This window comes from Hemitrygon akajei, chromosome 8 (genome assembly GCF_048418815.1).
Source record: "Hemitrygon akajei chromosome 8, sHemAka1.3, whole genome shotgun sequence".
In the NCBI taxonomy this organism is placed as follows: Eukaryota; Metazoa; Chordata; class Chondrichthyes; order Myliobatiformes; family Dasyatidae; genus Hemitrygon; species Hemitrygon akajei.
Window position 1 is genome coordinate 52,411,320 of NC_133131.1, and position 23,539 is coordinate 52,434,858.

The 23,539-nt window shown below is 40.8% G+C and overlaps 1 protein-coding gene and 1 non-coding gene across 2 annotated transcripts in view; both read left to right on the plus strand.

Annotated features, from left to right (window-relative positions):
- Positions 1–295: 295 nt before the first annotated feature.
- Positions 296–23,539, plus strand: part of cct6a (chaperonin containing TCP1, subunit 6A (zeta 1)) — a 37,645-nt gene continuing 14,401 nt past the window's right edge. The window contains exons 1-9 of the mRNA XM_073053870.1: positions 296–499; positions 702–765; positions 1,463–1,597; positions 6,600–6,773; positions 13,514–13,617; positions 18,070–18,180; positions 19,622–19,781; positions 20,526–20,608; positions 21,643–21,739. Coding sequence (XP_072909971.1) covers positions 363–499; positions 702–765; positions 1,463–1,597; positions 6,600–6,773; positions 13,514–13,617; positions 18,070–18,180; positions 19,622–19,781; positions 20,526–20,608; positions 21,643–21,739 — 1,065 coding nt within the window. The 5' untranslated portion in view covers positions 296–362. The remainder of the gene's footprint in view (positions 500–701; positions 766–1,462; positions 1,598–6,599; positions 6,774–13,513; positions 13,618–18,069; positions 18,181–19,621; positions 19,782–20,525; positions 20,609–21,642; positions 21,740–23,539) is intronic.
- On the plus strand, positions 10,828–10,955 carry LOC140732581 (small nucleolar RNA SNORA15). Its single transcript, XR_012100105.1, has one exon. It is a non-coding gene; the product is annotated as a small nucleolar RNA SNORA15 (small nucleolar RNA).

Consider the following 23,539-nt stretch of genomic DNA (forward strand, 5'->3'; position numbering starts at 1 on the left):
TGCCCACTAGGCCCTCCAGCGCCGCTGCGCAGAAAACTTCCAGAATATTCGCTGAATCAGAGGCTAACGCGATCACCGACCTATCAGGATGCAGGCAGGATAATTGATAGAAACATTCACCATTTAAAAGCTGACTAAAGACAAACCAACCTATCAGCGTAATGAAGGCGGGATTTCCTCCAGCCTTCCTCTTTCTCATCACCTACGGAAACTACAGCCTGCGTCTGTGATTGACGTGTCGAGTGACCATTCAGAGAGCCACGCAGGCGCGCCTCAGCCAATGGTGGAGGCAGCGGCGGTCCGTGCCGTCAGTCGGGCCGGTGAGTGTGCACAGTGTTGGTGTGGGCTCCCTCGTGGTCGGCATGTCTGCTATTAAAGCGTTAAACCCTAAGGCCGAAGTGGCGAGGGCCCAGGCCGCTTTGGCTGTCAATATTAGTGCGGCGCGGGGACTGCAGGATGTGCTGAGAACAAACCTGGGCCCGAAAGGGACAATGAAAATGTGAGTATGGTAGCGGAGGCCGGCAGGGAGAGAGAGCTGGGGGAGGGGCGGGGTGGGGCGCCGGCCCGGCCGTGATTCCCCCACCGAACTGGCGAATTTAAATTGCCCCTCGTTCGGTCTCCTTCTCCACTCGGTGCCCAGGATATCTGCGCGGGGTTTCGCCACTGCAGCGGATGCTCATCTGTAACTTCTTGTTCCAAAGGCTAGTTTCTGGTGCTGGAGATATCAAGCTTACCAAGGATGGCAACGTACTGTTGCGTGAGATGGTAAGTTGGCTAAAATGAAATCAATAGAGAAAGCTACGCGTTGTTAATATCTGAAGTTGGTTTCTTCTCAACTGTAACATGTTTTATTGTTGTACATGACATGCAGTTGAATTGCTAGGATCCTGGGCTAAAATTGCTGTCTGCACGTGTGTGTGCGGTACACTTAAATTTTACCTGTAGCAGAATCTAATGAAAAATAGTGTGATCTGCTTTTTGGGCTAATTGAGCTGATGCTACTAAAGCAGGTCTGCTGTTGTTCTCAACCTTGAGCTAGTGCTGACCTGAGCCAGCGTGATCTCATTGTCCTGAGTCGTTGAATACAGTGGTGAGGTTGGTCAGGGTGTTGTAGTGCAGAGGTTTTAACTAACCCTAGAGTACCTCTGACAAGTTTTGGCTGAAGGCAATGATGGATTGAACCTTTACTCATAGTTATGATTTTCTGTCCCAATTGAAATTGGTAATTCAGATCCCATATTGTCCTGCTTTGTGTACTCAGTGACATATCTGTAGCTGAAGCTGAAACTCAGCAAGCATGGAGCCTGGGGACTGATAGATTGCAACCCCCCCCCCCCCCCCCCACCACCACCACCACCACACCAAAAGTCTTGGACTCTCATAGTATGAGTTAACATAACTTAGATTTGGCAGCTAGGGCTCATAACTGAAGATATTCTTTAATATGCCAATTCTTTTACAGCAAATACAGCATCCAACAGCCTCTTTAATAGCTAAAGTGGCTACAGCTCAGGATGACATGACTGGTGATGGGACTACCTCCAATGTGCTGATTATTGGTGAGCTGTTGAAACAAGCTGATCTCTACATTTCAGAGGTATTACTGTTTAATATTCTGAATGTGAAGCAATCAACTGACTTCCATTTGTAGAACACAAGACTAGATGAGTGACTGAGGGGACATACCAGAGTGCTGGACAATGATGTTGGTCTTTGCTTGGAATAAAATGTACAGTTGGATTAAATTATAAATGACATTGTGCCTGCAATCCTTGCTGCTCAGTCGTATTTTACAGCACTTTTCTGATCATAAGTTTTGACATCAATAGGTAAATCAGTATCCTATAATTGCTGGATTCTCTAATTATTAAAACCTGTTCACCAGGATCAGATTTGTTTATTTCCAAGGATGCATATTAATGACATTTCCCCTACCATTTAGGAAGTTAATGTGGATTTTGTTTCCCTTTGTAATTAAATTTCAGTCAGATACATTGTAATAAATGGACTAGTGTAAGTTGATTTTTTACATTTTCAACACTTTTTCTGCCCCCCCCCCCCCCCACTGTGCTGTAGCCCTCAACTCTTAAAAATGTTGATCCATTCATTATGGATATTGTTAGCTTTATGATTAATCTCAATTTAAAATCATGTTTGCATTTGTGAAGTATTTATGTTTCTATTTATTTTACTTTCTGTCCTAGTACACAATGCAATTTTTCTTTGTTTTGGCTCTTGCAGACCTAATTTTTAATAGATATTTTTCTTTCTCTCCATTGGTGACTGTATAATCTGTTTTTAAATAATGCAGCAGTAGCATAACCAAGCTTGCATACGAAGTGTGGTTAATTGTACCTATTTTCAAAGGAATAAGCCAGGTAAATCAGTTGGGTGTGTTTGCATAATTTATATTGTTAGACCACTCCTTGTTTTCCAACTCCATTCCCGAATAAGATTTAGATCTGTGCAGAATCTTTGCAGGACAGATGGAAGTCGGTTTGTAAGGCAGATCAGTACACCTTTGCTAAGATGTCGAGACTGTATGTTTAATTTTACTGTTGAGTTCAAGGTTCAGTTGTATCTTGCTAAATTATTTATTAATAAGAATTTCTTTGCATTAACATTTGTACCTGATATTTAGGTGGTTTGTTTGTTATGTACTGACTTTTCACATTTGAACAAAAATTGTTAAATGTACAAACACGAGGAAATCTGCAGATGCTGGAAATTCAAACAGCACACACAAAATGTTGGTGGAACACAGCAGGCCAGGCAGCATCTATAGGGAGAAGCACATCTTCTCTCCCCCCCCTCCCCCTTCTGCTTTCCGCAGGGATCGCTCCCTACGCGACTTCCTTGTCAATTCATCCCCCCATCCCTTCCCACTGATCTCCCTCCTGGCGCTTATCCTTGTAAACTGAACAAGTGTTACACCTGCCCTTACACTTCCTCCCTCACCACCATTCAGGGCCCCAGACAGTCCTTCCAGGTGAGGCGACACTTCACCTGTGAGTCGGCTGGTGTGGTATACTGCGTCCAGTGCTCCCGGTGTAGCCTTTTAAATATTGGTGAGACCCGACGCAGACTGGGAGACCATTTCGTTGAACACCTACGCTCTGTCCGCCAGAGAAAGCAGGATCTCCCAGTGGCCACACATTTTAATTCCACGTCCCATTCCCACTCTGATATGTCTATCCATGGCCTCCTCTACTGTCAAGATGAAGCCACACTCAGGTTAGAGGAACAACACCTTATATACCGGCTGGATAGCCTCCAACCTGATGACATGAACATTGACTTCTCTAACTTCTGTTAATGCCCCATCTCCCCTTCTTACCCCATTCCTGACATATTTAGTTGTTTGTTTTTTTTTCTCTCTCTCTGCCCTTCACTCTGCCTGTTCTCCCATCTCCCTCTGGTGCTCCCCTCCCCCTGCCTTCTCCCTAGACCTCCCGTCCCATGATCTTTTCCCTTCTCCAGCTCTGTATCACTTTTGCCAATCACCTTTCCAGCTCTTAGCTTTATCCCACCCCTTGGGTCTTCTCCTATCATTTTGCATTTCCCCCTCCTACTTACAAATCTCTTACTATCCTCCTTTCAGTTAGTCCTGATGAAGGGTCTCGGCCCGAAATGTCGACAGTGCTTCTCCCTATAGATGCTGCCTGACCTGCTGTGTTCCACCAGCATTTTGTGTGTGTTCTTAAATGTACAGTATTTTAATATATTCTAATTTAAAAGTGTTAAGTGCCACCAAAAATGAATAACATGTGAGGTGTTGGATAGATGAGGTGTATCGCAGAGGAGTGGGGTTTGGAGTGAATTCAAGAGCTTGGGCTCGTGAAAGTAATTTAGAATTAAGCATGAAAATTGAGGTCTAGGTCAACCATGTAACCTACTCTAGAAACTCCTTTAGAATTTCCTTACCACATAGCCCACTATTTATTCAAGCTCCATGTACCTATCTAAGAGTCTCTTAGAAGACCCACCACTGTCACTGGCAGTGCATTCAATCCCACCACTCTCGTGCGTCATTCCAAGGAGAAAAGGCCAAGTTCACTCACCCTATTCTCATAAGGCATTCTCTCCAATCCAGGCAACATCCTTTGTAAATCTCCGCTGCACCCTCTCTTTTTTTTTAAATTAGTTTTTCAAAACATTTTACAAAATTTAAAAACCCCAAATCCCAATGAGGAGCATTAATACAGAGCAAGGTTAAGCATACAATAACAATATGCTACAAAGGAAGAGAATTTAACAAAAAAGCACCTAAATTAAAGACAAGTGAGCTTAGTGTCCTCCCCAAACCCCACAACACAAGAAAAAAAACAACAATTCCAGACCAACCACCACACAATATAGAGAGTATAAGTCCGGACAGTCAAACTCCCAGACTCTGAATACACTTAGCAACAGAGGATAATAATGCCTACTACCAGAAAAAAAAGGGAGCTGAAAGCAAGGGACCGAAAAGAAAAAAAAAACCCTAGTCAAGAAGAAGGTTATGAAAGTACTCGATAAAAGGCCCCCAGATCTTATGGAACTTTAAATCCGAATTGAGAACTGAATAATGAATTTTTTCGAGGTCCAAGCAGGCCATAATGTCGTTAGGCCATTGCGCATGAGTGGGCGGGGCAACATCTCTCCATCTAAGGAGGATCAAGCGTCTCGCCAGGAGAGAGGCAAAGGATAGTATTCGGCATTTGGTCGGACCCAGACATAAATCTGTCTCGCCCCAAAAACTGAACAGAGCAATTAAGGGGTTAGGTTCTAGGTGCTGATTCAGAATACCCGATAGTGTAGTGAAGACATCTTTCCAGAATTTCTCCAAGCTAGGACAGAACCAGTACATATGGATGAGAGAGGCCACGCCCCTCTTGCATTTATCACAGAGCGGACTAATGCCAGGGTAGAATGGAGATAGTTTAGATTTAGACATATGGGCTCTATGAACAATCTTAAACTGTAAGAGACAATGGCGAGCACAAAGAGAGGTTGAGTTAACCGATTTGAGAACTGAGTCCTAGCTCTCCTCAGATAAGGAGATATTGAAATCCTGCTCCCTGGCCATTTTAATTTTATCCACAGGGGCCCGTCGTAAGGCTGCTAGTTTATCTTGGATAATTGAAATTAAACCTTTACCTAGTGGATTAATGGAGAGAAATAGGTCCACAGCATTTTTCGCAGGCATTTCAGGAAAGTTAGGAATTAAAGGAGCAGTAAAGTGTCGGATTTGGAGATATCTGAAAAAGTGAGCGTTAGGCAGGTTGAACTTAACAGAGAGCTGTTGAAAAGAAGTGAAGCGGTTATCAATGAAGAGATCTTCAAAATGTCTAATGCCCTTCCTGTACCAAACATGGAATGCTGAATCGAATGTGGTAGGTAAAAAAAGGTGATTATGTGCGACAGGGCTAGAAATGGAAAACCCCTGGAAACCATAGCATTTCCTGAACTGAGCCCATATACGCAAAGTGTGTCTAACCAGAGGATTAGCTATTGATCTGGGCAGACTGCTAGGGAGTGCAGAGCCAAGAAGTGCAGAGATAGATAATTCTTTAGTGGAGCTCAACTCCATTGCCACTCAGTTAGGGCACTCAGGTTGACCGTGGAAAAAAGACCAGAAGGCAGCACAACGTATATTAGCTGCCCAGTAATATAAGCGAAAGTTAGGTAAAGCCATGCCACCCTCTTTTTTAGATTTTTGGAGGTGGATTTTATTAATTCTAGAGCGCTTATTCTGCCACAGATATGACAAAATAATAGAATCTAAGGAATCAAAAAAAGGTTTAGGAATAAAAATTGGGATAGATTGAAATAAGTATAAAAATTTGGGGAGAACATACATTTTGACAACATTGATACGACCTACCAAGGACATAGATAGAGGTGACCATTGTACCAGACTCTGTTTTGTAGCATATGAAAGATTGACAAAGTTTTCACGAAAGAGATCTTTAAACTTCCTTGTGATTGTAATTCCAAGATAACTAAATTGATTATGGACTACTTTAAAAGGGAGATCACGAAATGTTAGTTCTTGTGCTTCTTTATTAATTGGGAAAAGTTCACTCTTATGTAAGTTGAGTTTATAGCCAGAGATCTGGCTAAACTGGTCAAGAAGTGAAAACATTAGAGGTAAGGATGTAGACGGATATGAGAGAAAGAGTAGTAAGTCATCAGCATAGAGAGAGACTTTATGCTCAACACCCCCTCTCCAAATCCCGGTCAGTTCAGGACATTTTCGAAATGCTATCGCCAGAGGTTCTATAGCCAAATCAAAGAGAAAGGGACTTAAGGGGCATCCCTGACGGAGATTGAGTTTGAGATTGAATACTTGGGATTTCTGAAAGTTAGTTAGAACAGAAGCAGTAGGACACAGGTACAGCAATTGGATCCAAGAGATGGAACTTTGGCCGAGGTCAAATTTTTCTAAGACTGCAAAAAGGTAGTTCCACTCTATACGATCAAATGCTTTCTCCACATCAAGGGAGATAACACATTCAGGAGTCCCAGTTGGAACTGAGTACGCTGCACCCTCTCTATAGTATCAACATCCTTCTTGTAGTGATGTGACAATGTACTTGGAACTTTTTTTTTTGCAGGGTTTGCATCCGAGAATTGTGACTGAAGGGTTTGAAGCAGCAAAAGAGAAGGCCCTGGAGGTATTGGATCAGGTGAAAGTATCCAGAGAGATGGATAGAGAGACCCTTGTCAATGTTGCCAGGACATCTTTACGCACAAAGGTCCACAGGGAATTGGCAGATGTCTTAACAGAGGTATTTGCACACTTACCACCTACCCCTTGCCTTTTTAGAAACATAGAAAGAAGCATAGAAAACCTACAGCACAATACAGGCCCTTCGGCACACAAAGCTGTGCCGAACATGTCCTTGCCTTAGAACTCCTTGCCCTCTATTTTTCTAAGCTCCATGTACCTATCCGGGAGTCTCTTAAAAGACCCTATTGTTTCCGCCTCCACCACTGCTGCCGGCAGCCCATTCCACACACTCACCACTCTCTCCGTTTATTTAAAAAAAACATACCCCTGACATCTCTGTATCTACTTCCAAGCACCTTAAAACTCTGCCCCCTCATGCTAGCCATTTCAGCCCTGGGGAAAAATCCTCTGACTATCCACACGATCAGTGCCTCTCATTATCTTGTACACCTCTGTCAAGTTACCTCTCATCCTCCATTGCTCCAAGGAGAAAAGGCCAAGTTCACTAAACCTACTCTCAATCCAGGCAAAACCTTGTAAATCTCCTCTGCGCCCTTTCTATGGTTTCCACGTCCTTCCTGTAGTGAGGCAACCAGAATTGAGCACAGTACTCTACAAGTTGGGTCTGATCAGGGTCCTTTATAGCTACAACATTACCTCTCAGCTCTTAAACTCAATCCCACGATTGATGAAGGCTAATGCACCATATGCATTCTTAACCATGGAGTCAACCTGTGTAGCAGCTTTTGAGTATCTTATGGACTCGAACCCCCAAGATCCCTCTGATCCTCCACACTGCCAAGAGTCTTACCATTAACACTATATTCTGCCATCATATTTGACCTACCAAAATGAACCACATCACATCTATCTGGGTTGAATTCCATCTGCCACTTCTCAGCCCAGGTTTGCATCCTATCAATGTCCCGCTGTAACCTCTGACAGCCCTCCACACTATCCACAACACCCCCAAACTTTGTGTCATCAGCAAATTTACTAACCCATCCCTCCACTTCCTCATCCAGATCATTTATATAAAAAAAAAATCATGAAGAGAAGGGCTCCCAGAACAGATCACTGAGGCACACTACTTGTCACCGGCCTCTGCTGAATATGACCTATCTACAACCACTCTGCATTCTGTGAGCAAGCCAGTTCTGGATCCACGAAGCAATGTCCTCTTGGATCACATGCCTCCCTACTTTCTCAATAAGCCTTACATGGGTACCTTATCAAATACTTTGCTGAAATCCATATACACTACATCTACCGCTCTACCTTCATCAATGTGTTTAGTCACATCTTCAAAAAATTCAATCAGGCTTTTAAGGCACAACCTGCCTTTCACAAAGCCATGCTGACGTTTCCTATTCATATTATGCCTCTCCAAATGTTTATGAATTGTTCATAATCTTTTTCATCAGCTTACCAACCACTGAAGTAAGACTCACTAGTCTATAATTTCCTAGGCTATCCCTACTCCCTTTCTTGAATAAGGGAACAACATCTGCAACCTTCCAATCCTCTGAAACCTCTCCCGTCCTCATTGATGATGCAATGATCATTACCAGAGGCTCAGCAATCCCCTCCCCTGCCTCCCACAGTAGCCTGGGGTACAACTCGTCCAGTCCCAGTGACTTATCCAACTTGATGCTTTCCAAAAGCTCCAGCACATCCTCTTAATATCTACATGTGGCTTTTCAGTCCACTGTAAGTCATCCCTACAATAGCCAAGATCCTTTTCCGTAGTGAGTGCTAAAGCAAAGTATTCATTAAGTATCTCCGCTATCTCCTCCGATTCCATACAAACTTTTCCACGGTCACACTTGATTGGTCCTTTTCTCTCGTGTCTTAATTTTGCTCTTCACATACTTGCAGATTGCCTTGGGGTTCTTCTTAATCCTGTCCGCCAAGGCCTTCACATGGCCCCTTCTGGATTTCCTAATTTCATTCTTAAGCTCCTTATAGTCTTCTAGATACTATAGATTACCTAGTTTTTTTGAACCTTTTGTAAGCTTCTTGACTAGATTTACAACAGCCTTTGTACACCGTGGTTCCTGTCCCCTGCCATCCTCTCCCTGTCTCATTGGACCATATCTACGCAGAACCCCATGCAAATATCCCCTAAACATTTGCCACATTACTTCCATATGTTTTCCTGCAAACATCTGTTTCCAATTTATGCTTCCAATTTCCTGCCTGATAGCCTCATATTTCCCCTTACTCTAATTAAACATTTACCTAACTTGTCTGTTCCTAACCCTCTGCAATGCTATGGTAAAGGAGATAGAATTGTGATCACTATCTTCAAAATGCTCTCCCACTGAGACACCTGACCAGGTTCATTTCCCAAAGCCACATCAAATACACCCTCTCCTTTAGTTGGCTACATACTGCATCAGAAAACCTTCCTGAACACACCTATCAAACTCCACCCCATCTGAACCCCTTGCTCTAGGGAGATGCCAATCAATATTTGGGAAATTAAAATCTCCCACGACAACAACCCTGTTATTATTACTCCTTTCCAGAATCTGTCTCCCTATCTGGTCTTCGATATCCCTGTTACTATTGTGTAGTCTATATAAAAAAAAAACACCCAGTAGAGTTATTGACCACTTCCTGTTCCTAACTTCCACCCATAGAGACTCCGTAGACAATCCCTCCATGACTTCCTCCTTTTCTGCAGCTGTGACGCTATCTCTGATCAACAGTGCCAGGCCCCCATCTCTTTTGCCTCCCTCCCTGTCCTTTCTGAAACATCTCAAGCCTGGCACTTGAAGTAGCCATTCCTGCCCCTGCACCATCCAAGTCATTGTAATGGCCACATCATGGCTCCCAAGTGCTGATCCACGCTCTAAGCTCATTCACTTTATTCATAATACTCCTCGCATTAAAATAGACACATCTCAAACCGGCAGTCTGAGTGTGTCCCTTCTCTATCACCTGCCTCTCCTCCCTCTCGCTGTCTCCCAAGTTTTCTCTATTTGTGAGCCAACTTTCCTTTCCTCCGTCACTTCAATTCAGTTCCCACCCCCTCGCAATTCTAGTTTAAACTCTCCCCAATAGCCTTTGCAAACCTCCCCACTAGGATATTGGTCCCTCTCAGATTCAAGTGCAACCCACCCTTTTTGTACAGGTCACACCTGCCTCAGAAGAGGTCCCAATGTTCCAGGAATCTGAATTTCTGCCCCCTGCTCCAATCCCTCAGCCACGCATTTATCCTCTGCCTCATTATATTCCTATACTCACTGTCACGTGGCACGGGCAGTAATCCCGAGATTACTACCTTTGACATCCTGCTTCTCAATTTCCTTCCTATACTCCCTGTAGTCTGTTTTCAGGACCTCCTCCCTTTTCCTACCTGTGTCATTGGTACAGATATATACCACGATCTCTGGTGGTTCTCCTTCCTGCTTCAAGATATCGTGGATGTGATCAGAAACATCCTGGATCCTGGCACCTAGGAGGTAAACCACCATCAGTGTTTCTTTAATGCGTCCACAGAATTGCCTATCTGACCCCCTAACTGTAGTCTCTTATCACTGCTGTCAACCTCTTCCTTTCCCTACTCTTCTGAGCTGCAGGGCCAGACTCTGTGTCAGAAGCATGACCTCTGTTGCTTCCCCCAGGTAGGTTGTCTTCCCCCAACAGTACTCAAACAGGAGTACTTATTGTCAAGGGAGACAGCCACCGGGGTACTCTATTGCATCTGCTTCTTGCCCTTCCCTCTCCTGACTGTTACCCACTTCTCTGTCTCCCAAGGCCCTGGTGTATCTACCTGCCTATAGCTTGTCTCTATCACCTCCTCACTCTTTCCGACCCAGATTTTGTTCCCAGTTTTTAATTTTATTTTAATTTTCTGATCATTTAAATTCTAGGAGCATCTAATTGTTTTAACAACTTACACTGATTAATATTTGCAGTAGCTTTGTCAATTTAAAAATATTTGTTCTTGTATGTTTGGAAATCTTGCAGTCTTGGTACAGTTTTACACTTCATAATTGTGCATTATATTTAAAGTGTTACTACTGTTGAAAAGAGTTTTACCTTGGTAAGTTGTTTCAGTAGTTAACGGACACTAAGTAAACAACCAGATGTTAACTTGTAGTGCATGACTGAATTCTGCATTAGCTTTTTTATAGTTAAAGCAGTCAGACATCATGCTAAATTATCTTCACCTTGACCTAAATTGCTGTTGTGTCCTGTCATAATGAGTATTCAAAAGGTGAGCACAAGATTTTACAGTTTTCACATTGTTTAATTCATGAATTTGGAATAATATACCAAGTCTATAGTCAGTATGAAAATATGAACTGATTTACTGATTGCCCACAGTGTTGACAAGGCGTAATTTTATGACAGCTCATTTTTTGGATGTGGATATTTTTACCAACAGTAGTTTTGTTATATCTTTCTGATTGCTTTGAGAAGGTGAGCTAAGACTTTCAGGCATGTGATCCTTTCAGTGAACGAATCCTTAGGAAAGTTGATGGTCAGGGAATTTAAGATCAAGGCCCAGCGACAAAGATTTAAATTTGGATTTATTTATCACACACAGTCAAATGAATGCTTTGCGTTGACAACCAATGCGTCAAAAGGATGTGCAGGGGCAACCCACACATTCCAGCGTCAACATAGTTTGCCCACAACGCTCGGCAGAACACAACAAGCAAAACAAGCCTCTTTCCTTCCTCCCACACACACATGCAGACAGGCCTCCAGTCTCCAGGCTTTATCCATCTTTGGCTTCTGGACTAATGATCAACCTTCAGACTTCGATCATCAGTATTCAGCCCTCCTGCTCACATGATGTTTGTTCCCGAGATCAACCGACTTTGGACAGCTCTACATTCATGATGTCCCTCATCACCTGTTTACATCGCTGGCATTTGAGCGGGGAGCAGAGGTCTGGACAATGGATGTGCATGTTGCTGGACTTCGGGATTGGAGTAGAGGCCTGGACTCTGGATGTCCTTCATTATCTGTCCATGTTGCTGGACTTGGAGCATGGAGTGGAGGCCTGACTAACTCCCTGCATCCCTTGTCCTTAAACCTAAGCTGATCTAACGACCCTCTCTGTCCCCAAAGCCACCCCTATCAACTTAAATCATCCAAGTTTGAGTCTCAATCTCAACAGAGATTGCAGCTCCTTGCCATCTTGACTAGATTCTTATAAGCTTCCAGTTCACAAATGTTGGATTAAAGCATGGCTTGCCAGCATGCCTTCAGAATGTAGAACTGGGGGTGAGGGGGGAGGGTGAAAGAAGCACCCAGGAAAACCCTGGTGGTCACCAGGGAGAGCATCCAAACACCACAAAAGCAAATAAGGTTGTCATAATGGTGAAGCTACTTGTTTCAGTTTTGGCTGGATGGTATGTTTTCTTTAAGTATCTTTGATCTGTGCCTCAGTCTGATGGTAATACTAGAGGCATAATACTGGGACTATATAATATGGACTGCAGGGTGTAAAGGAGTACAGTTCTTTAGCTGCTGGTGCACAATACTCAGTCATGTTTGGATTCATCTTTCCATTAGCCATGTAAGATGAAGGGTTTCCTTACTGAAGTTCAGTGCAGTGACTACTTGTGTATATGTAGAGGTGTTTTTTTTATATACATTGGGTTAATTGAGCTTGGTTTCACTATTTATGACTAGTCATCTGCTCTTGGTTCAATGTGGCAGTTTTATCATTCAGCATTTGGACAGTGATGGTGCTGCCAAGGACAACAGATATTAAAGCTCCACCTAGAGCATATTGTGTATTCCTACCGTAGTACTTCCCCACCCCACCCCAAGTATTTTTAAAAGGCTTATTGAGGTCTTTTAGTGAAGGCTTTCCCTGGTCACGTTTGTCTTGTTGGGTCAGTGTTAAGGACTTGCAGAGATACTTTTTTCTTCAAAGTATTCCACTTGCTGCTACTCCATTCATGGTGTGTTGCAAATAACATCCAGGAATTATGGTGGACTTGAGATATTGGCAGTAGACGTGACTTGAGTTGTTGCATATGATGGAGTAAGGGGATAACTAAATAGGGGTATAGATTAAAAGACAATGATTAGCTAATGATAGGTACCTTATGCTTGTTACTGTTGCTGGATAGCCAAAAAAACCTTACCCAGCAACAAGTGACGTACCAGATGTTGTTCCCTAATAGTGTAATAATTCCAAATAAGGAATTGTCTGGTCAGACAAAGCATTTTGAGGTATGACATAACTAAATATGGATAAGATAGCGGGGGGGGGGGGGTAGAACGTTTGAGAGTAGGGGGAGGTGTCAGCATGAGGAACTAATGTATTCAGGCTAGCTTTGGCAGAAAATAATTATAACTAACCAATGATGATTTTACATCTAATCGTAACTTAGCATGTGATCAAAACTATTCTAAAAGTGTATTAACTCAATTATATTTCCTGTAATGATCGATGTTAAAAATTGTGAAGAATTGTGCTTCGGGGGGGCAGGGCAGTGTCTGGACTGTCTCTTGGGGAGATCAGTCTGTAACTTCCCCCATAGCATGCTATGAATAAAGAGTAAAAGTTTTATTGCTTGTTCTATGGTCTTATTGTGTCCTTGGTACTTGCGCTTTGCATCGGGTCGATCCATCTTTGACAGAAAGCTCAATTGTGAGTCATCTATTGTAATTACGACACTGATCCCCAATTGTTTGAGAATGACTTTGCCAGGATAACTATCTGTAAGTAATTGACAAGGTGGGCTAATATCTAATCTACTTGGGAAAATTCATAGTTTACTAGATTTGTTTTTATTGCATCAGTGTTTTAATCATTTATAGGCTGTGGTGGATGCTGTTCTGGCGGTGAGGAAACAAGACGAGCCCATTGACCTCTTCATGGTTGAAGTTATGGAAATGAAGCACAAAACTGAGAGTGACACAAGGTGAGCATGAGCCACAGTGGATGTGTGTCATCTTACTAGTTGGTATTAAATTACTAATGTGTTAATAATAGCATGATTTTTAAATTTTAATTAAATGATTATTTTAAGATTCAAAACTGAGTTTGAACATAAATTTTGAGGTATATGAAGTGGCACTGTTAGTTGTAATCTTACTTTGGAGCTTTGTTTTAAAGAGAACCTTCCATTGTACGTGGAGGCACAACTGTAGATGCTGCAATCTGGAGCAGAAAGCATTCTGCTGGTGGAACTCAAATGAGCTGAGCTGCATTTGTATGAGGAAAGGGGTGGTTTTGATGCAGAATTTCAAACTAAAAAAAGTTGACAGTACTCTTCCACACTGTAGATGCTGCTTGTCAATGCTGAGTTCTTGTTTTAGTACACTTCTTCCAAGTTACACTGTTGTGTGAGTTTGTCTTAACGGAAGAAAGTAATACACAAAACAGTTATAAAGCAAGAACGGTAAATTTAAGGCATATTGGAATTTCTGTCAATAATTCTTAAATTGGTGTTTTTTTCTTATTGAAAAATCACTGGAGCAAGTAGTGTAGTATGGTTGACTCAAGGTCATAATGCGATGTGTATAGTTCTTTCACGTGGCTGTGGTAATACCATGCAGCAATCATGTTCATTGGTGCAGGCTTTTGAGCTGATAGCTTTACTTGTCATAAATTGGATTAAGTTCATAGATGGCACAGTCCAAGGGACAATGGCCTTACAAAGAATTGAATGGTTACACATGTTTATTGTGAGTATTTCAATTGATTTTGTATGAAACCAGAGTAAAAAGAGAGGAAGAGGCTTCTGAAGTGTATTGAAAATTCTTAGTCCAGTATATTTTTTGGAAATTTTTTAGACCAAGTATGTTCCCACAGGATAAAAAAAATTATACCAGTGTTCCTTCGATGATGCTTTCAAGATGATGCATTTCATTATATGTTTCGATGTACACAAGACAAATAAAGCTAGTCTTTTCTCTTGCGTATCTCTTTATTTCTCTTCTACTCTTAAAATTTGTAGCTTTTTAAGTAAGACCATAAGATACAGGAGCAGAAGTAGGCCATTCATCCCAACTCCCCTGCCTTCTCCCCATACCCTTTGATGCCCTGGCTGTTCAAGAACCTATCTTATCTCTGCCTTAAATGCACCCAATGACTTGGCCTCCACAGCTGCTCGTGGCAACAAATTCCACAGAAATTCTATCCTTTTACTAAAGTAATTTTTCTGCATCTCTGTCCTAAATGGACCGTCCTTCAATCCTGAAGTCACACCCTCTTGTCCTGGACTTCTCTACCATGGGAAATAACTTTGCCATATCTAATCTTTTCAGGCTTTTTAACTTCTAGAATGTTTCTGAGATCCCCCCCTCCCCTCATTCTTCTGAACTCCAGGGAATACAGCCCAAGAGCTGCCAGACTTTCCTCATATGGTAACTCTTTCATTCCTGGAATCATTCTTCAAAGTCTGAACCCTTTCCAATGTCAGTATTTTTTTTCTAAAATAAGGAGCCCAAAACTGCTCACAATACTCCAAAGTATGATCTCACAAGTGCCTTATAGAGCCTCAATGTCACATCCCTGCTCTTATATTCTATACCTCTAGAAATGAATGCAGATATTGCATTTGCCTTCACCACTGACTCAACCTGGAGGTTAACCTTAAGGGTATCCTGTACAAGGACTCCCAAGTCCCTTTGCATCTCTGTATTTTGAATTCTCTTCACATCTAAATAATAGTCTGCCCATTTATTTCTTCCACCAAAGTGAGTGACCATACACTTTCCAACGTTGTATTTCATTTGTCACTTCTTTGCCCATTTCCCTACACTATCCAAGTTCTCTGCAGGCTCTCTGTTTCCTCAACACTACCTGCTCCTCCATCTACCGTTGTATCATCAGCAAATTTAACAACTAATCTATTAATCCCGTAGTCCAAATCATTGACGTACATTGTAAAAAGCAGTGGTCCCAAAACCGACCCCTGTGGAACTCCACTGGTAACTGGCAGCTAGCCAGAATAGGATCCCTTTTTTCCCCCACTCTGTGCTTTCTGCCGATCAGCCAATGATCCACCCACACTGGTAACTTCCCTGATATTCCATGGGCTCTTATCTTGCTAAGCAGCCTCCCTTGTGGCACCTTGTCATGTAACTACAAGGTTAATGGCAGAATTCCTAATAGTTTGTAGGAACAAAGGGCTTATGGGGTCCATATCTATAGATCCCTCGTAAGTTCAGTGCATGTTGAGAAGGGTGGTTAAGAAGACATATGATCTTTAGACCTTCATTAATCGGGGGACTGAGTCCAAGAGCCGCAAGGTAATGTTGCAGCTCTATCAAACTAGTTAGACCACACTTGGGATATTATGTTCAGTTCTGATTGCTTCATTATAGGAGGGATTTGGATGTACAGTTGGCCCTCCTTATCCGCAGGGGATTGGTTCCAGGACCCCCCTGCGGATACCAAAATTCACGGATGCTCAAGTCCCTTATTTAACATGTATTAGTGCGGTGGTCATTAGGACCCAGCGGAACCCCGGACTTAACATGTTTCCGTGCGGTGGACATTAGGACCTGGCAGTGCGGCTCTGAATCCACAGTGTTTCTGTTCACAAAAATAATCACAATCGCGATTGAAAATAAGGTGGAAGTAATAAAGCGATCGGAAAGAGGTGAAACGCCATTGGTCATTGGAAAAGTGTTAGGCTACAGTCGGTCAACGATTGGAACAATTTTAATGGAGCATGTGAAAGACCCTGCCCCGATGAAAGCGACAATTATTACTAAGCAAGGTAGTGGTTTAATTATCGAAATACATATGTTTCTTAAGTGTTTTATATGTGTAGAAAGGTAAAATATGTATTATATACTAAGAAAAACATTTGACTAACTGACGCTAAATAATACTGGATGTTCAAACAACAACACGCACAAAATGCTGGTGGAACACAGCAGGCATCCTGACGAAGGGTCTCGGCCCGAAACGGCGACAGCGCTTCTCCCTATAGATGCTGCCTGGCCTGCTGTGTTTCACCAGCATTTTGTGTGTGTTGTTTGTTTGAATTTCCAGCATCTGCAGATTTCCTCGTGATTCCTTGATAGTACTGGATGTACCTGTTCCGACTTCAAATCCAACTTAAAGACGGGCTCAGGAATGGAACTCATTCATAACCCGGGGACTGCCTGTACTTTTAAGTCATTTCTAGATTACTTATAATACCCAATACAATACAATGTAAATGCTATGTAAATAGTTGTTATACTGTATTGTTTAGGGAATAATGACAAGAAAAAGTAGTCTGTACATGCTCAAGCAACGAGTGCTGGAGAGAGAGCTTCCGGGTTTTCCCGATCCGCGGTTGGTTGAATCCGCAGATAAGGAGGGCTGACTGTATAGGAGATTTACCAGGATGCTGTCTGGATTAGAGGGCATAGGTTGAGGCAGGTAGGACTTTCTCTTTGGAGCAAAGGAGGGTGAGAGGTGAAGTGAGAGATTTATAAGATGAGACGCATAGATTGAGTTGTACAACCAGAGACTTTTCCCCCAGGGTGGAAATGGCTCATACAAACTTTTTAATGTGTTTGGAGAAAAGTACTAAAGGATGTTGGAAGTAGATTTTTTTGTTACAGTGGTAGGTGCATGGAATATGCTGCCAGAGGTGGTGTACAGGCAGATGTATTCAGGACTTTTAATAGACTTGCAAATGAAATAAAAACTGAGAGCTCTATGAAGGGTTCATTTGATCTTGGAGTAGGTTAAAGGGTTGGCACAACATTGTGGACCAAAAAGCCTGTACTGTGCCACACTGCTCTATGTAATCTTGCAATATTTGGTAATAAAATGTAAGACCTTGTGCGTATCATTGTGTTATAGATAACTTGCCAATTATTTGCCCATTCAGCAAATTTACCACAGCCCTCCTGTAATTTGTTGGAGTCTTATTGTCTTATCCAGTTATGGTTCCAATGTAAAGTTGGAAATGCGTTTTCCATAAGTAACAATTTCAAATTAGCAATTGGCACAGACATTATTGCGGAACACTACTCTTAATGTCATTCTCTGGGCATTGAAGCCATATCCATTCTGCTATTTCCTAACCCTGCATTCTCTGATCTTTCGTTACTGTATTATGGGAAATCGGAGAATTTAGACATTTTTCATCTCAATTTAAACTGTGATCTGATACCTTCAGGGCTTCATGCTATACTGACTGATTATTGGAAGCTATTTTATAATGTCTTAATACAGTTAATTCATTTTTATTTAGACTGTACACAGTTGCAAAATTACTAGTGAACTGGTTAAGTTGGAAGTGAATGTATGAATAAGAGGCTCAATGAGCAATATGCCTATTCATCAAAAATTTCGAAACATTTGGATATTGTACTGCATTTTACCCCTTACTAAATTGGTGGATAATTTATTTCTTTTTCAGCTTTGTGAGAGGAATAGTATTGGATCATGGTGCTCGTCACCCAGACATGAAGAAAAGAGTGGAAAATGCGTACATTCTTACCTGCAGTGTTTCACTGGAATATGAAAAGACGTATGTGAACTTTTTTTCCCTGAAGTTAGTTTGAATTATAGCCTTGAAAATTTGTAAAGAAACAATTTTCCTGACTGCAATTGAATTTTGATTTGGGACATCGAGTCTTGAAATTTAACTGAAATGATGAAATGCTTTTCCAGGAGTTGGGTAAAAGCAAAGATTTGGAAATGTTCAGGTTATTTTTAAAGATGCATTGGCAAGTCAGATTGGTAAAAGGCTTATAGGAAGGTCTTGAGGAGAATTTGAGACAAAAGTAACAAAAAATTTAAATCTCTGAAATGCTCATTAGACCTTGTACTTTCTCATCTTGAACTCTGAGGATGTGAAGGCATTAGAGAAATGGAGGTTTATTAGAATGGTGACAAGGACGAGGAGTATTTATGTCGAGAGTTGGGTTGGGAACGATCTTGAGTACTCCAAATAAAAGAGATTTCCAGTAACTGATGGGTTGGCTGCTACAGTAATTTTTTTTTTGCTGAAATTGCATATTTATGGGGCTTACTGAAAAAGTTGTCTAACTTCTAGTGGTTTTTCTGCAAGCTTGGCATGGTCAAATGGCTGTGTTCAAAGTGAACCAGTACTTTTTGATTACAATAACAATACAATGCAGATTTGATTTTATTCATTTCCATTTGTCTTTTAATTCCATCACAGTAACAGATTAAATGAAATATCCAGGAAAATAAGTAAATCCTCCAGCAAGTAATTACTGGCTAGTCTATCAAACACTGGTGCTGAGCAAATCTTTAGTGAAAAGTTAAATCACTGACAGCAATCAAGGACAGTATTAATCTGAGTGAATTTAGAGGTATTGAGGATTTAGTGTTAATGCATTTCATGTTGACTGCATGGATTTTAACAATTTGAGGGAAATTGCTCAGCATGATCACTTTTTTAAAAAATTTCAAAATGGTCTCGTGAAGAGGGTCATCAGGGACCAACCAGATGGCAAATTGCAGGGAGTTCTGCAGTGCTTAATGCTAGATACAGCAGTTGATGTGCTAATTAATGATAGGTTTGAAATTCTCAGATGATACCTGAGTTTGTGTTATAGAGGAAGGAAAAAATTGATTTAGTTAATGTCAGACAATGCAAAGAAATAATAGTATATCATGGAGATGCTTGCAAATGGTTAAAAATTTAAATAATTCAACAATAACATTCAAAATATTACAAACATAAATATAACAATCATGATCTGCGCTCGTGCCAGTCATGATTGAGCAACCTTTAGCCAAGTTCTTCTATTCCAGCCTTCAGTTTTTTTATTATTCCGCGGGTGTTCTGAAACTATTGACCTTATAAGGGGGAAAAAATCAAAATGGTACTTGATAAACATTGCCAAAATAAAACCAAACAGCTTACATTTTACTAATGTTTAATAGAACTTAACATCTAAAATGTTTTGTATTAACTAGTTGTTTTTATTTGTGCACAGAGAAGTAAATTCTGGATTCTTCTATAAAAGTGCTGATGAGAGGGAAAAATTTGTTCAAGCAGAGAGAAAATTCATTGAAGACAGAGTTAATAAAATCATAGCACTGAAGAGAAAAGTTTGTGGAGATTCCAAAAAAGGATTTGTAGTAATTAACCAAAAGGTAAATGCTTTATTGAATAATTTTATTTCAAAACTACTTTTTAGTATAAGGCAGCTAGTTAGAGTTTAGGATCCTTGCCAACTTGTTAGTTTTCTCATTTTAGCACAGTTGCTACAGGAGATGAGACTACAATATGCATACTAGAAGGGGTGTTCCTAATATCTGAATATTAGCTTGCCTCTCAGCTTGAGCAGATTTTGCCATTCTACTTAAAATTCAATTTTCACTTGTAAAATTGTGTTCGTGATTAATTTTTCCTTTGGGTAGAGAGAGTAATATTCGCACCTGAATGTTTAGCGGTTTTGTTTCCTATTGTCTGGTGACTATAATCAAAGCACTTGTGCAGTGTCTAACTGCATACTATTATTTCTAACTTAAATTTCAGCATATTTTAATAAATTCTTTTCTGTATGTTTTTTGTTAATTTATTTCTCTGAAAGATGACACTTTTGCTGCAGCTCCTGCCTCTCAGCCTTTAGTGATGCAGATTCAATCCTGATCCCCAGTATTGAGTTTACACATTTTTCCTGTGGCCATAGGTGCTTCAGTTTCCTAGATTGTCAGCTTAGTTCCTCCTACTGTCGCTGAATTGTAAAATCTGGCTGGAGGTTGAAGGGAATTTTGAGAACAAAATAGGATTGGTGTGAATAGTGTTTGATAGGTTTTGCGGGATTGGTGGGCCTCAGGCCTTTTTCTGTGCTTTAATTAAATTTGAGTGAACAGCTTTTAAATTTAATTTGGCAGGGTATTGATCCATTATCGTTGGATGCATTTGCAAAAGAGGGCATTGTAGCACTCAGAAGAGCAAAGCGAAGAAACATGGAAAGGTTAGTCAAAAGTGTGATTTCCTGTATGGGTTAAGTGGTTGCAGAAATAAGACGGCTTGAGGTCAAGTTCGGAAGTAATTCCATCTTTTGGCGGAATCAGTAAACCAGACCTGATTTTTCTGCAGCCTATTTATTGTACTTGAGTTTGCTGTTCAGTACTACTGCCATTCCCTACCTCCATTACGTGCTAATTTTCAATTTAACCATCGATGCTTCCAGTTTGAAAGCAGTCATTTAAACATTATACTGGTTTTACTGCATCAGGGTCTGTCCCTTACCTTCTGCCACCTAGCAATGTATTAAAGTTCACAAATGGGGAAAATTATATCTACCCTGTTTATTGTGATTCTGACTTGTTGGATGCAGCCTTTCTTCCATATATTGTAGGTGTGTAGAATTAAACTTGAAGACAAAGATTATTGAAAGTAACTGACAGAACACCTGCAAACAGTTGCGCATCTATGGTGTTTCAGAATTTTATGATGCATTACCATAGGATGAGGCTTACACATAGCAAAATAGAACCATAGATACTGGAAATAATTGGAATGTTGGATGGCATCAGTGAAAAGAGCCTTAAACAGTTTTTGTCCATTGCCAATACTGGACCTCAGGTATTTGTAGGATTTTCTATTTCAGATTTCTGGGTTTTATATGTATAACTATATCAAATAAAGTTGAGCAAAATAGATTATGGGATCTGAAATAACATTCCTTTCCATGAATCTGGATGCCATTAGGAAGTTTGGATGTCTAAGCTATATCTGGTTTTGAGAAACAGAAATGTTCAACGTTGTCTGCTTTCTTCAGGAGCACAAGTTAATTTTAATTTTTTTAGGTTTAATTCTTTGTGCTTTACATATTCCAAAATATTTCATGGCTTTTGGTCTTTTCAACTTGAGGCAATTTTGAGGTGTTTATCCAAGTGAAAAGGCATATAAATACTAAGGCTGTTTGAACTTGAGGTTATGAACCATAGACCAAGTGATAATGAACTTTCAAATGTCAGTGACTAATGTTCACTTTAATTTCAGGCTAACACTTGCTTGTGGAGGCATGGCCATGAATTCTGTGGAAGACCTCACCCCAGAATGCTTGGGACATGCTGGACTTGTATATGAGTACACTTTGGTAGGTAGTGTTAGTCACTTCTTTCCCTGTATTATTAAAATTGAGTTATTGGTTAATTCTGTAACATGGCTGGAATGCTGAAACTTCGGGCCATCTAGTGGTGAACATTGCACGATGCATTAGATAGATATCCCCCTTTGCTTGCATCACTGTATGCCCATCACATTTCACCACCACAGAAAGCTAAGTAGGTCAAGATTGTTACTTCAAACTAAGAAACCTATGTGTGTCCTTGTACTTGCCCACGCTGTTTAATCATTATCAACAATGGAACAGTAATGGCCCAAACAAAGATTTCAACATCAAGTCATTAGTAAGTGATTTTTGACTGAATGTTCCATAAAATGTGTAACTAATCCTGAATGCATAATTCTTTATATACAAATGGAAAATCAATTCCAGCCTACTATTTTTTTGCAGCAATACATAGAGGTGCCAACTAGAGAAGGGGCAGTGTTGGATCTTCTGTTAGGGAATGAAATAGGTCAGGTGACGGAGGTACGTGTTGGGGAGCACTTCGGGTCCAGTGATCACAATATCATTAGTTTCAATATAATTCTGGAGAAGGATAGGACTGGACCCAGGGTTGAGATTTTTGATTGGAGAAAGGCTAACTTTGAGGAGATGCAAAAGGATTTAGAAGGAGTGGATTGGGACAATTTGCTTTATGTGAAGGATGTAATAGAGAGATGGAGGTGATTTAAAGGAGAAATTTTGAGGGTACAGAATCTTTATGTTCCTGTTAGGTTGAAGGGAAGGTTAAAAGTTTGAGAGAGCCATGGTTTTCAAGGGATATTGGAAACTTGGTACAGAAAAAGAGGGATATCTACAATAAATATAGGCAGTATGGAGTAAATGAGGTGCTCGAGGAATATAAAGAATGTAAGAAGAATCTTAAGAAGGAAATTAGAAAAGCTGAAAGAAGATACGAGGTTGCTTTGGCAAATAAGGTGAAAGTAACTCCGAAGGGTTTTTGCAGTTATATTAATAGCAAAAGGATAGTGAGGGATAAAATTGGTCCCTTAGAGAATCAGAGTGGACAGCTATGTGTGGAGCCAAAAGAGATGGGGGAGATTTTGAACAATTTCTTTTCTTCAGTATTCACTAAGAAGAAGGATATTGAATTGTGTAAGGTAAGGAAAACAAGTAGGGAAGTTATGGAAACTAGGACGATTAAAGAGGAGGAAGTGCTGGCTCTTTTAAGGAATATAAAAGTGGATAAATCTCTGGGTCCTGACAGGATATTCATTAAGTCCTTGAGGGAAGTTAGTGTAGAAATAGCAGGGGCTCTGACAGAAATATTTCAAATGTCATTAGAAACGGGGATGGTGCTGTAGGATTGGGGTATTGCTCGTTGTTCCATTGTTTAAAAAGGGTTCTAAGAGTAAACCTAGCAATTATCGGCTTGTCAGTTTGATGTCAGTAGTGAGTAAATTAATGGAAAGTATTCTTAGAGATGGTATATATAATTGGATAGACAGGGAGGGTCTGATTAGGAACAGTCAACGTGGATTTGTGCTTGGAAGGTCATGTTTGGCAAATCTTATTGAATTTTTTGAAGAGGTTACTAGGAAAGTTGACGAGGGTAAAGCAGTGGATGTTATCTATATGGACTTCAGTAAGGCCTTTAACAGGGTTCCACATGGAAGGTTAGTTAGGAAGGTTCAATCGTTAGGTATTAATATTGAAGTAGTAAAGTGGATTCAACAGTGGCTGGATGGGAGATGCCAGAGAGTAGTGGTGGATAACTGTCAGCTTGGAGGCCAGTGACTAGTGGTGTGCCTCAGGGATCTGTACTGG